Consider the following 13,359-nt stretch of genomic DNA (forward strand, 5'->3'; position numbering starts at 1 on the left):
ACTGTTACTCAAGCAGTACATTTGCTGTCTCCGAGTGTTTAAAAAAAAAAAGTTTTTGAACAACTAGCTACTGTATCCCTAAGAAGGCTTCTTTGTTACTCCATAGTAATTTCATCTCTCCCTATAAAAGCTTACTTAACATAAAAACTGCTTATCCAAAGCATGTCTAGAGTCTCACCTTTATATCTATCTTTATATCTAAAATTATGAGTTAGTATAACAGTATGCATTATAAAATTATACCATTTACTTCAGACATGTCTGAACAGCTAAATTTTCAAACTATACAAAAATAAAGTGTATGAAATCTTACAAAAGGAGGACATTAAGACATTAATAGCTAATCCAAAAAATATAACAATAACTTACACACAGCAGTAAGCATAAGCAATGTAGCCTACAACAGCTTTCAACAAACAGGATCTCTGAAACATGTCTGAAACAAGCATTAGCTAAAATTGGAACATTCCCAAGCACAATAATGTTTCCAATTTATTATCTTTACCACAGTACAAACTTTTACAAACCAATTGTCCATTGTCTGTCAGTCTGTAAACAAAAGCTACTACCCCCCCTCTTCATTTAAGAGAGTGAATATTTTCAGTCCTCAGTCAAGTTTCATATCCATCACTTGCATAAGGAATCAAGAGCCTCTTCTCTTGTTAAATTATCTATATATTTTATCMTACAGCCTGCAGTGAAGTAAAATCACAGTGAAAGTCCTGGGAAAAACATGATCTTTACAGCAGGACTTGACCCATTCTAATAATAAATGCATCTAACAAAGCTTCCCATAATAAAAGCGTGGCATTTCCATTTCCAGAAATCAAGTCAATTAGAAATTACAGGTTCTACTTAAAAATGCCAAAAGATCTAAAAGTGAAAAGATCCATCTTCTCAGTCACTTGTAAGTCTTTCAGTTTCACTTGCAGAGAGACTTTCCAGTCTGGAAAACAGTAGTGCAATTCAATTAGTTCTACTTTTTATTTTCTTAAAGTCCAGTAGGTAAATGTCCTAGCTCTATGGAAAGATAAGAAGATGCTCTGGTAAACAAGAAACTTTGGCAAGCCCAGGAAGGCTTACTAGTCCATTAAAGCTTAGAAGTCCAAAGTGGCTTAAAAAAAGGTTTATGAATAAACTAAAAACCCAGAAATAAATAGGCAGAAATGACTGTAAACTGTCTGAACTTTTTAATGATTTCTCCTTGACAGCTGGCATGATCTTTGACAGTAGAGTCAATACAGTTGACCTATAAAGCATTCCATTAGGGCATCCAGTCTGGAATGCTCAAATGGAATTACATTCCAAACATTTTAAAAAGATAGTTTTTGTAACATTACTGTAGGTTTATTCTGCCCACCTCACTTACACTTCTTCTTAAAGAGGCTTTTTATTTTCGATGGCTTTTTGTTTTTTTCACCATTTTGATATAGGTCCTGTGGTATACTACTTATCCTAGGGACAGAAGAGGCTTCATGGTTGGGTTTACTGTCACTGCTGGCTGAGGAACATGAGGTGTGGCGAGGCTTTGGGAGTGGGATCCCACTTGAAAGCTGGTTCATGCTGCAGGACTTCTCGAGTATTCCATTATACACTTTGCTTGCAGGACTAAAGATCATGCTCTTAGTTTCTGCCATGCCTACGCAGTCAGGAGAGCCCCTGGAAATATCTGCAGTTAGAGAAGTGGAGTCTCCCGTAGACGATTCCTCCAGTGAGAGTTCTTCCCGGGATGCCTTCTGAGGAGAGAGTGTCTGGTACATCTCAAGACTTGATGGAGGAGACTGCTTCCTTCCAGCAGATGAACTGAAGGAGTCACATTCTGAACCTGTTTCCTGTACTTCCCTGAGTCAGAGCAAACAAAGGAGAAACATCATCAAGCCATCATTTCCTTCATGCAAATAAAGGAAAACAATTTAGAATCAATACCATTAGCCTGGATGCACTACCCACACTTTTCCTCACCAATGAGCTGAGGAAAAATATTAAGTTGAATATTTTAATTCACAACATCTAGAATTTACTGTATTTAAAGAAAACCATATACATAATTGCATAGTCCTTTGCTTTTGCAGGTAGGTTCTTTCCCTCGCCTGTCTTAATTACAATATATTTTTTTTTTTACAGTTTTACTGAGATACAGTTGAATCATAATATTAGAGATACAATGAAGCACCATTAAATCATCTGATTATCAAATCTTAAGATAATTAATTTTGTGATCTCATTTTGGTGGGCATCAGGATCTGCCCAGAATCAGTCATTTGTATCTCACTTCAAGGAACAAAAACTATTTTGCTGGTGCATGAAATCAGAGAAGGTATGAAATCAAAAGAGATTTAAGCCTATCATATGCAAAAAGTTTCTTCAGGACAAGTGTCCCTACCTTTCAACAAGCTCATTTGCTCCTTCCAAAAGGAATTTAACCTTTTCCTATGAGGCCATGTAACAAGAGTAGGTACACGCTCAACATGCTGTAAGAATTGTGTTACCATCCATCTTCTCTTCGCCCAGTAGCTGACATTGCTTTTGATCCTAGTTTCAGATGTAAAAGCCAGTAACATATTGTAATGGAGAATCAGGGTTAGTTCAGTGCACCCTGGATTGTAACATTAATTTCATACAACATGCTAGCTATTTACAAACACACAGCAGAGAAGAACTCAACTTTCGATTCAATTCAGCTTTTAATTCTGCACTGATAGTCACAAATAATCCTATCAGTGTTCCAAGTGCTGTTTGCTAGTCTCCATACCATTGTTTGTCAGCAGAGAAGTAAATGGCTTCTTCCTCCTCTTCAGTTCGATAAAGAGCAGGGCAGCTTGACACAGAAAGGATGTCAGGGTCAGGGGAGTGCAAAGCCTGTTGAGACTGTGGAGATGATGGCACAACATTGCGTCTTGAACGACACAAGCTACTGCTTCTTGCCAGTGTGCTAGGAGGTTTTACAATGGACCCTGAGGTAAAGAAAAAAAAACCCCAAAACCCCCAAATGACATCACTCAACACTCAACTTGCAAAGTTTTGTGCCTGCCAAGCATTATTCTATGTGCACCAAAACTTCTGGCTCACTATCCTCTCTTGAGAGGAGAGACAAAGGCTCTACTGAAACTCCCATCCCCTTGTACACTAAAAATAGGGGTGCTKAGATTAGCATGTTGCTCAACACCCTGCATTTTACTTCTATAGTTATTTGTAGYTTAAAGAATCTTCAAAAAGTTTGCAAGGTAAGTAACCAAGGTAACCAAACAGCCATTTGAAATACACTACTTCAGTTGAAAGTTACATTAGACAAGAGATCARTTATATTTCTTATGTATTGTTAAATATGAAATATCTAGTTCAACCTCACTTCAAGGAGGAAAATTTCTTATTTGATAACATTTCCTTTTTGCAGACTAACTGTGAATTTCAGGACAAAAATTACTAACAATGGGTGGACACAACAACATTCAAGTTGACAGAGCAAGGAGTTATAACCTCCTAATCCAATACCTCCTTCGGAAGCTGATCAGATAGCAATACTCTTACAGAAATACGTTTATAGACATATTTTCAGGCTAACTTATACCCTTCCCCAAACTATCCCACAGAATGCATCACTTTGCTTTGACAAGATAGGCCATGCTCTTATGATCAAAATATTTACCTAGAAGAGCACACTAAATAGTAACAACAACAACATTTTTGCTGACAAGGATGTCTGGCCTCACACAAAACGTATCTCCCTTTGAGATGCCAGTTTCACCTCAGTTAAATTTATCATCATTCCTGGAATCTCAGAAGTTTCAGCTGCATTTCTGCATTGAATGCAGAATGTCACCACCACTTAAGGACAAGCAGCTGCAACTTAGCTGCACCTCACCAACATCTAGACTTTTTTTCCTGCTGGGCTGAACATAAAAGGATGGCTCACAAGTCTGAACACGACAGTTTTCAYGTAACTCGAACTTTTGATTTTACTTTTGATGTATTCTATACTGACCTGAGAAACAGGTGCTTACAGATCAAAAATAAGCTTATATTATTATAAAAAATATTTCTTAAAAAGTGTGAACTGAGGTAAAAGACTAGAGAATCCCTTGAAGAAATCTGGACTACACGTCTAAGTAAATCAGATGCTATCCTGTTTGCTGAAATAAAACAAAAAGTGCCTTACTACTGAATTTTGAGAGAAATTACAAACATTGTGATTGTTTTTAAGTTATATATGCAGGATTATGAAAACTCCAGCTAAAAAAATTTAACACTTAGAATTTTTTTAGTACAAATGAAACTTATTATATCAAGGAAACAGCTGAATCCTAATCAGTCAATGGAAAGCAAGAAGTTTCACTATTCCTTCTTCCTAATGATCTCATTCCAAATCTAGTTTATCTATTTCCTGAGACCCTTCTGTTCTTTAGCTGAGGATTGATTAAACAGATCTATTGCTTTATACTGCTTTAGGCTATCACATTGATTGCAGCAGCATAAAAAAGTCTGACAGACTTCTAGCTCTGCTAATCTTAAGAAATCAAAGAATGCTGGCCAGGTAATGGTCCAGACTAGATAGCTCAGTTTAGGTCCAGTCAGTGAAACAGTCTTGCTCTCAACTGACCTGTCTGCACACTGCATTTTGCCTGAAGCCTCCTGAGTGAGATAAGCCCCTTTGTCCTTCCTTGCATGCATTGGTCATTTTTGGCTAAAGGATGGGCTTGACTCCACCTAAATTGCTGGTCTCAAACAGAGCATTTAGCATGTTTTCCCCTYTTTCCCCATGCCCAAGTCCAGGTTTTTTACTGAGTAAAAATTAAAAAAATCTCTCATGTGATCACTTGCATAAGAGAAGGCTACAATACCTTGCCAAAACTCAGAAAATACATTTGAAGTTCTTGTAATTAAACTATGACATCTTTTATCACTAATTTAAATAGTATTCATTAGCTAGAGACTTCCAGAACAGCCAAAACGTTAAATAAAAAAAAATGAAGCCATAAATGCATAAGTATATAGCCAAATTTCATCTAAGTATGCCCTTATGAACTGTACAGTCCTTCTCTGATCCTAGTTCCTCTGAACCAACTGCACTTTGCTCACTAGCTTCATTCTCCTGAAATATCTAAACAAGAAGAATGAGTATTCTTAAAGACTGTGACTAAGATTAGGGGTCTGAATCTTACGTATTTATCTAAATGGTTTGACATTTTAGACAATCTGGAAAACTCTGACAACAAATGGAGTACTTCACTTTGAAATTAGACCATACAGATGAAGTCTGTCCATRTGGACTTAAAATTTTGACTCTAGGCATCATGAATTACTGTTTCTTCCAAGAGATTTGTTGCAAAAGTTTAAATCAAAGCCTTGATAGTAAAGAAGGTCAAGCTAAAGCAATACTATTCTTTAAAAGTGACTAAAATTTAAAAGAAATAGCACTGCCAGGAGATTAATGGATTTTTCAAAAGAGCATGTAAAGATACTGTGAAAAGGTTGGTACATTCAGAATAAAATGTGCCTCAATTACACTAAAATAAGCAAGTAAAGTAGCAACCATTCTCCTTATGCTCCCTTTAAAATATAGTTCTCATTTATTCTGAGAATGACAGTCCAGGAAGCAAAAATGTACAAATATGATAGAGGTTTCTTCCCTACTCATTCTTCAGCTTGATATTGCTTGTCTCAACAGCTACGTGGGAGCTCATCTTTTTAATTTGCCTCTAGAGTCCAGTTAATCACAAATTCCATAAAACAGGCTCTCTTATTGACGCAATGACTCAAGGCACAAGGGTGGTCTGAATCCCCAGTGTATATCTTTTTGATCATAGTTTAACTGAAACTAGATTTCCCTCCCTCTGACATTTGGCCTCTCAGCCTCTCTCAAACAACCCCATGTATCCCAACACAAACATTCTGCCTGAAAGCTTCCCTTGGATAAAAACAGGATTCTGTTCCAGTCACTAAAGAATGTTTTGAAAGCACTGCCTCTCTCAAAGGGTGTGATCTTCCTAGTAGCTCAAGGGATCCTACAAAACCTCCATTCCCTTCCATATGGTACAAAACAGGCACTAAGAAATTTTGCATTTCAGTTTAAAAACTTTTGTTTAGGAGCAACCAAGCACAACAAACACACTTTCAAAACTTCAGCTGCCTTCTTCTGAAGGCCCTTCCCTCCTTCCCAAACCCCACTCCCCCMAAAAAAGAAAGGAAATAAAGGCTTTTTCTCTATATTATCTTCATTGCAAACCCTAGCTTTTACTCTCTACAAATCCCAAAGCATGTATTTGGAAAGCTAAATAGCATTCTGCTCCATCTGACTTTGATCCGTTTCTGTTTTATTCCAGCATTCCCCCTCCTCCCTGCYTTTACATTTTCCTCTGAATTCCCTCACCTCCACAACTTTTCCCCTTTCTTTTTTACTGAACACATCACTTACCATGAAACTGTGAAACTATTGGAGGAGTATCTTCATCTAAGTCATCAACTCCCCCTGCAATTGGGTAAGGGGGAATGGAAACTCGAGGCATCACTACCCAGCTGTGTTCAGAGTAGAGAGAGGATGTCAAGCTTGGTAGTCCAGAATTGTGCGCTATTTGAAAACCACAAATCTTTTCAATCTGTTGCCATCGATAAAGACGCTCTCGTAAACATGTCGTCAACTCAGACAGCGCCTTCCTGAAAAAAAGCATACAAGATTAAAATTGCTATACTATTCTTAGTCACACAACAAAGCAACACGAGAGCAATCATTTTAGCATACCAGGTAGCTTTAAGACTAAGTATTCCCACTACAACATTCAGTTTCATTTCATGTTAAAATAAAAAAAAAAAAAAAAAAAAAAAAGAGGGAGAGAGACCACACCACCCTCAGAGGCTAAATTCCATGGCATAACTCTTTGCAAATTCCATTGTTCCAGAAACAAATCACAAAAAATACGTATCCTGGTAACTCTTACTTTGCTTCAAGTATTTTATGGTCCACTTCATCCAGAGAGGAGCTGTGTGCAACGTGCAGTGTTCCAAATACAGTGCTTCTCTTCTTTTTTATCTTTTCTGCCTAAAATGCAAGAAAAATGAAATGCATAAAACTAGAAGTTATCCCTTTAACGCAGATGATAAAACACGAGCAATACTGACAGGTAGCATATACCTCAAAGCAGAAAATATATCCAARTTCTCATCTGAATAATTTGTACCTACTAGTCGATATACTGAAGCAACAGATCAGAGAGTCTTTAAGTAGCTAAATAATAAAAGTCCGTACCTCATCTTTGGCAATTGCTAACTGCATTTCTGCATGTTGTCTTTTGATATTGTAATAYTGTACTTCAACTTCATGTGTTAACTGAAGCCATTTCTGCAAAGCTTCAGGAACAGACCAATTACTTCTCAGCTCAAACTCCTTCTCAGCTTTTTTTAAAGCCATTCGAACCTATCAAAAAAAAAAAAAACACACAATTTTCATCAAGACCATCACACTAGAACTGACAGCAGAAGAAACAAACACTTTTCACTCCCCTCTCCCCCAAACAGTATCTTTAAGTTTACAGAACTTTGATGTGTGCCAGTGGCTGCCAAGAAGGCAGATCAGGCATTTCTGAAACATAGTATACGAATCTCAGTATTCTGTATTACCCTCAGGTTTTGTTCCGATCAGTATAGCCACTAACTTGAAGCTTCAATATACTTCTAAGGCAATACATTTTGATTTAGTACTATAAATTACACAAATTACTAAGAAGAGTATGACAAACTTATTTCTGATATCATTACAAGATAAGAAGAAGCTTTCTTCTAGTGCATATTATGTTCCCTGAATTCAAATGCATTATGGCCATAGGCTAATATACAAAGTGTGCTGCTTTTCATAGCTTCAAGAGTATTTTACTAGATAATGCACATGACTGATGGACAGTCATTAAGTGCTTTTATTTTTCATTCAAATTTAGCCTCAGAGAAATGCTACTTTCAAACACTACTAAGCATCTAATAAAACCATGAATTTAAAGTCAATGCTAAAATTACAGTTTGCAGGTACCTGTACTAGCTCCTCCTCTGCATATTTGAGCCTGCTTAGCTCACATTCAGCTCCTTCCCTCAATTCCCGCAGTCGATGAGCTTCCCGTTTTGCATCATTGATTTCATCCATCATTTTGCGCTCCAGATTTTGCTTTTCCACAGCAACATTTCTATTTTCTTCTTGTGCCTTTTCAAGCCTTCAGAGTTGAACAAAAAGAATATGAGGAAATACACAGTGTATTTACTAAAAGTTACAGTCAACAGAAGGATAAATAAGAATGTGTAAACTGCATGAATCAGCAGCAATTACTTCCAAGCCTGTAAGTAAACCGCAGGCCACAGTGCCAGACAAAATATACCAACTTTAAGGTAAATCTTCATTAAAGGTACGAAGAGATCAAAATAACCAATCCTCCTACAAGACCAAGTTACAGATAYATCAGAGAAGCTAACAATTTTATATAATGCTAAATAAGCAGTACAAAATAATTAGTCAAGCTCTGTTTCATTCTTAAGAGTTTAAAAAGCAGGAGAAAGATATGAGAATCTCATTTCTATGCATGTAAAGCAAATACAAATTTCAAAGTAAATTATAATTTTATCAAAACAGCAATACATACTTCTAAACCACAGGATCACAGAATAGCTGGGGTTTGAAGGGACCTTTAGAGRTCATCTAGTCCAAGCCACCTGCTCAAGCAGGGTCAGCTACAGCAAGTTGCCCAGGACCATGTCCAATTAGGTTTYAGATTTCTCCAAAGACAGAGATTATACAACCTCTCTAGGCAATCCATTCCAATGCTCAGCTACTCCCACAGTAAAGAAGCATTTTCTGTGTTCAAGTGGAAAAATCAATACATAAAAATAAAATTCAAACTCTATTCYCTGCTTTTCTCCTTGAGTTCATTTTACATCCTAAAATATCCAGAAGCAATTTCAACCAAAAAACCCATTGTAAGATCAACATTTCTGTGAAAAATGAACAAAATTCAAAGTCAGCTTGAAAACAAGTCACTCATGACTTTAAAGAATCTGTTTTTGTGTTTCACCTCAAAACAAAAACAAGGACAACTCACTGAAGAGTTGGATTTTAGTTCTTATACCTTTCCTGCAAGTCAAGAAGACTTTGTTCTGCTGTTTGGAGACTTTCCAAGTCCTTCATCATTTTTGTGATATGTTCTCTTGAGGTTCTGTTCTGAGTATATGCAAACCAGCAGCCTCCAAAACCAATAACTATAGAAACTGTTAATACAAAATCCTTCATCCAGTTGTGAGGGGGACCTGAACAGAGAACAACACGATYATCTGCTTTGCTGATACAGAAAGCACCATGGAAATTATTTTCTGTTCATAGCCTGACCTGACGCTAAACAGAATTCCAGCTCATTTATCTCAAATGATCCCCAGCAACCCCCTTTCAAATGCATCCCAGAGGATTTCCCATATAATAATCAACCTTGCTACTCATACAATCTGTACTAAAACTTTACATTACATAGAATTAAGCTTACTAATCTTTTATATGACAGTCCATATAATGAATTTAGTGATAGTTTTCCCAATTACACTTTATAAGGCTAGGAGGAACTTGAAGTCCTGCTTTATGATTTGAGTAAATTCACCTTAATCTGTGCCCTTTAGAGTATCCTGTAACGAGATGAAAGTGCATTTGTCCAAAATAAAGTAGATTTTAAAAGAAGTATATTGCTAGCAGTGACACTTTTAAAAAGCAAAATCTGAACTGTAGAACTGCTATATCCAAGATTCAGAACCACTTCTGATCCAAAGATGATCCACTTGTTAGTGTAACTTTTACAGTCATTTGAACTTTTGCAAAACAAACACTTAAAACAGTTTTTGTTAATTTTAACTACAAAACAGGCATTTCATTTCCCAATCTGAAGACCTGGTTAAATTGTCACAATATAACCAGTATAGCATGTAGTCCACGCTCTGCTAACATCAGTTTTTCAAGTATTTGGGGCTTGGTTTCAAAGAATAGCCACTTTAAGATTGGACTTAACCAGGCCTTGRCTTTTTGTCTCTAGGACTGATTTTAATGTCCTAATAGTTGACTAAACTAACAGCATAGCATGAAACTTCATAGCATGTTTCCGATCATGGTTACAACTTAAGAATTGCATATCCTAACCTCCACAGACAGTTTAGATGTGTCTCAACATCACAACGGATATGGGGGAAAATCTGTCACAGCTTATTAGTTCAGGTAAAGCACTGTGAAAGAACTATACCGATTTCAGGGATATCTAATTTTCACAAGCAGTTTAACTGCTTCAAGAGAACAGAAAAAAGAACCTCGGCTATGAAAATGCTGCAAAACTAAGCCACCTATACGGAAAWCTAAACATCTCAAAATTGTTCCAGTGGAATAGTGAGTATTAAAGGTATATGGGAAGACTATGTATTTTTTCCCCCTCAGAAAAATCTTACTGCCCAGAGCTGGGCTGATTTTTGCAAAGTCACTCACTAGTCTCCTAGACGACCACCAAGCTCTCAAAGGGCTTCCTAATTCAGGGATACCTGACATGCACAGAACCAGGACAGACCTGTAACTATGTTCAAACAAGCATGTTGACCACTKCGGATATGGTGAGGAAACATCTGCATCAGCTAAAGTGAGTCAAATGCTGAACTTGAACATTAAATCCAAACGCATTTAAACACAGTCTGTGCAAAAGACACTGGGATTGATTCTGCACCACCATCACATCTTTATTTTGGAGGACTGACATTAGCTAGAAGTCTAAGTTAAACACAGTCAAACACATACAGAGGGCACTTATTGTAACAGAAAAGCCAACACCCAGTCTAGGRGGGAATATACTAAAACTATTGCAGAATAAGTGGATAATTTCCCCAAATCCAACAACTTAAGTATTTTTTTTTCCTCCTAGTTCCACAATGCATTCCAAATAATCCATCAATACATCTGCAAAACAAAATAAGCTGTCCTACATACAGTTAGAAATGTCATTGAAATTATTTTAATTGAATTCTTACAATTAATGCTAAGAAAAAAAAAATACTAACGTGTGAGCGGTCCAAACAGAACAACATCCAAGGCTTTCAGTTGAAGTTTTTGTCTATGGCTCCGGTCAATTATTTTCAGGTGAGAGATCATGAAAGCATGCTCATTTACTGCTATCCTGTTAATGATAAAGCAATGTTACCTACTTATTCAGAGGCTCTAACCAGAACTGGTCAATGAGGAAAAATACAGTGTATTAAATTTTCCACACAGTATTATACACTTTTACAGTTACACAATTAGAATAGGATATATAATACAGTGATAGCTTTGTTATCAAAAAGCATCTCAGCATGTGGCAGAAGTATCAAATTATATTTCTTATTCTTCTCTTTCTGAAACACAAAATAAATCTACTTGGCATAGATAAATGGTACCAGCTTATTTGCAGTCTTGTAACACCAACTCTTCTAAATATATGCAATACTGAAATCTAGTAGCTATGCTCAAGGGGTTCTGCAGATAGTTTTGATGCTTACCCAAACAATATACTGGAAATCGTGCAAAAGAGTTAGGTACCACACAGAATTATGTGACTGTCTGCTTCAGCAGAAAGAAACAAGGTGAAAGAAGTGGTAGGAAGTAAGTTACCTGGAAATAATAAATAATTTGGCAGGAAAAAAAAAAAAAGAAAAGAAAAAAAACACACCCAGCTCTTCAGAACTGCAAGTGCACTTCTCTTTTCTTGCATTTGATCACATCTGCTTAGCTATTAGGTTCAGACAGTTGTTCCACATATGGACAAAAACAGCCACCTATAGGGAGTCATTTGAAACTAATACAGAAGGAATATTCACCTGGGAAGTGTTGTTCCTTTCACGTTACTGTCTCTAAAATTCTTTTCATATTGGGGCAATTCAACAAATTCTGACAGCCACTGAAGAGTCTCCTCTTGAGTCCAGTTATGAACTGGAAGAAAAGCATCTGCTTAGTAACTTTGATAATCAGAAATATCAGCAACATGATTTAAAAGACAAGGGGTAAAAAAACATGCTACAGTGAACAAAAACTTATCTGAATATAATTATAGATAAATTAGTACTCACATTCASTAAAAACAACATTTTGCCTTTTCATTATATGTTCCTCAAAGCAGCTCAGGCAAGTTTTAAACAAACAAGCGTGTAACCAACAGAAACATTTTGTTATTAAAAATTTCAGAGAATAATTTAGATTCCTCTCCCCCCCTTCTCAAACAGTACAGTATCTTGTGACTTTTAGCTACTTAAACAGATCTGAACCCCAGTTMTTTCTTTCTTGATCTCTCCCAGGACAATGCCTTGAACACTTGTTTTCACTAGAATCTTCATAGCAGCTCATGCCTTCAAACAATAAAAAGGGAGAGAAAGTAAACTGAAAGAAAATATGGCAGCACATACGCGATAGTAAAACCATTAAATTAATCCCAAATATGCCAAGGACATCCTGCATTATATACAATAATATTCCCACTGAGAAAAAAAGTTATTTTAAAGTGCATAGAATTAAGTAAATTTTTGTCATGTACATTACTCATAATAGCAACAGTCCACATAGCCTTTCAGAGCTACGGATGCTGTAAGAAAATAAGGAAACACTACCTATCAGTAAAAATCCAAAGATTTTTACTAAAAATGTGAGCTTCTGGCCATTACAGGTCTCTAGCTGCTTCTGCTTACAGCTTTACACTGGCAAAACCAAAGCACAACTTTTCTCTCCACTTCTTAAGTTTGTCAACACTGCAAAAGACATTCATGTGACTGCCTCCTYGTGCACAAACGCATGCGTGCAAGAAGAAACATCTGATTTTTCAAGAAAGATTTGCCCTCCCTAAAACTGATAATCTGATAATGTTGGGCACAGATTTCTTTGGAAATCTTATCCTGCAGGTACATTCTCAGTGAATTTTGACAATCGTTCTTTAGAAAGAGCTGCTTAAAACTCAACAGGTAAGTTACAAACAGCAGAAATTTTTATTAGTTCAAATCCATATTACAGTCTAGTAACGTGTACGCTGAAACCAAAATAAGGACAAGTCATTTTACTTGGCATTGCGTAAAGTCAAGCCTAAACACTTCAGATTTTCATCATTCCAAATGACTAGAAACAGAACACATCTCACAGGCCCAATTATGTCTCAAAAAAAAAATCCACAATACAAAATAGTTTGAATTATACCTACATGAATGGCTATACCTCCTTTTCATGACACTATTCCATTTCCTTCTCTGCTTTTGTACTGCAAACTGCTTTCCAGGTACTGACCTTACAACAGACTATTTCATCATATTACTCCAACCTTTGATGCAAGATATTCCTGCTCCATTTGTAAACAG

At 36.5% G+C, this 13,359-nt stretch overlaps 1 protein-coding gene across 1 annotated transcript in view; it reads right to left on the bottom strand.

Annotated features, from left to right (window-relative positions):
• Positions 1 to 225: 225 nt before the first annotated feature.
• STIM2 (stromal interaction molecule 2) overlaps positions 226 to 13,359 on the bottom strand; it is a 34,490-nt gene continuing 21,356 nt past the window's right edge. Inside the window, exons 3-11 of the mRNA XM_085322901.1 lie at positions 11,842 to 11,953; positions 11,047 to 11,162; positions 9,099 to 9,276; positions 8,015 to 8,192; positions 7,241 to 7,408; positions 6,933 to 7,033; positions 6,413 to 6,651; positions 2,753 to 2,954; positions 226 to 1,842 (exon numbers count right to left, since the gene is read on the bottom strand). Coding sequence (XP_085179027.1) covers positions 1,362 to 1,842; positions 2,753 to 2,954; positions 6,413 to 6,651; positions 6,933 to 7,033; positions 7,241 to 7,408; positions 8,015 to 8,192; positions 9,099 to 9,276; positions 11,047 to 11,162; positions 11,842 to 11,953 — 1,775 coding nt within the window. The 3' untranslated portion in view covers positions 226 to 1,361. The remainder of the gene's footprint in view (positions 1,843 to 2,752; positions 2,955 to 6,412; positions 6,652 to 6,932; positions 7,034 to 7,240; positions 7,409 to 8,014; positions 8,193 to 9,098; positions 9,277 to 11,046; positions 11,163 to 11,841; positions 11,954 to 13,359) is intronic.

Source organism: Rhea americana, unplaced genomic scaffold (genome assembly GCF_003343005.1).
Source record: "Rhea americana isolate MKP2758 unplaced genomic scaffold, rheAme1 scaffold_8, whole genome shotgun sequence".
Lineage (NCBI taxonomy): Eukaryota > Metazoa > Chordata > Aves > Rheiformes > Rheidae > Rhea > Rhea americana.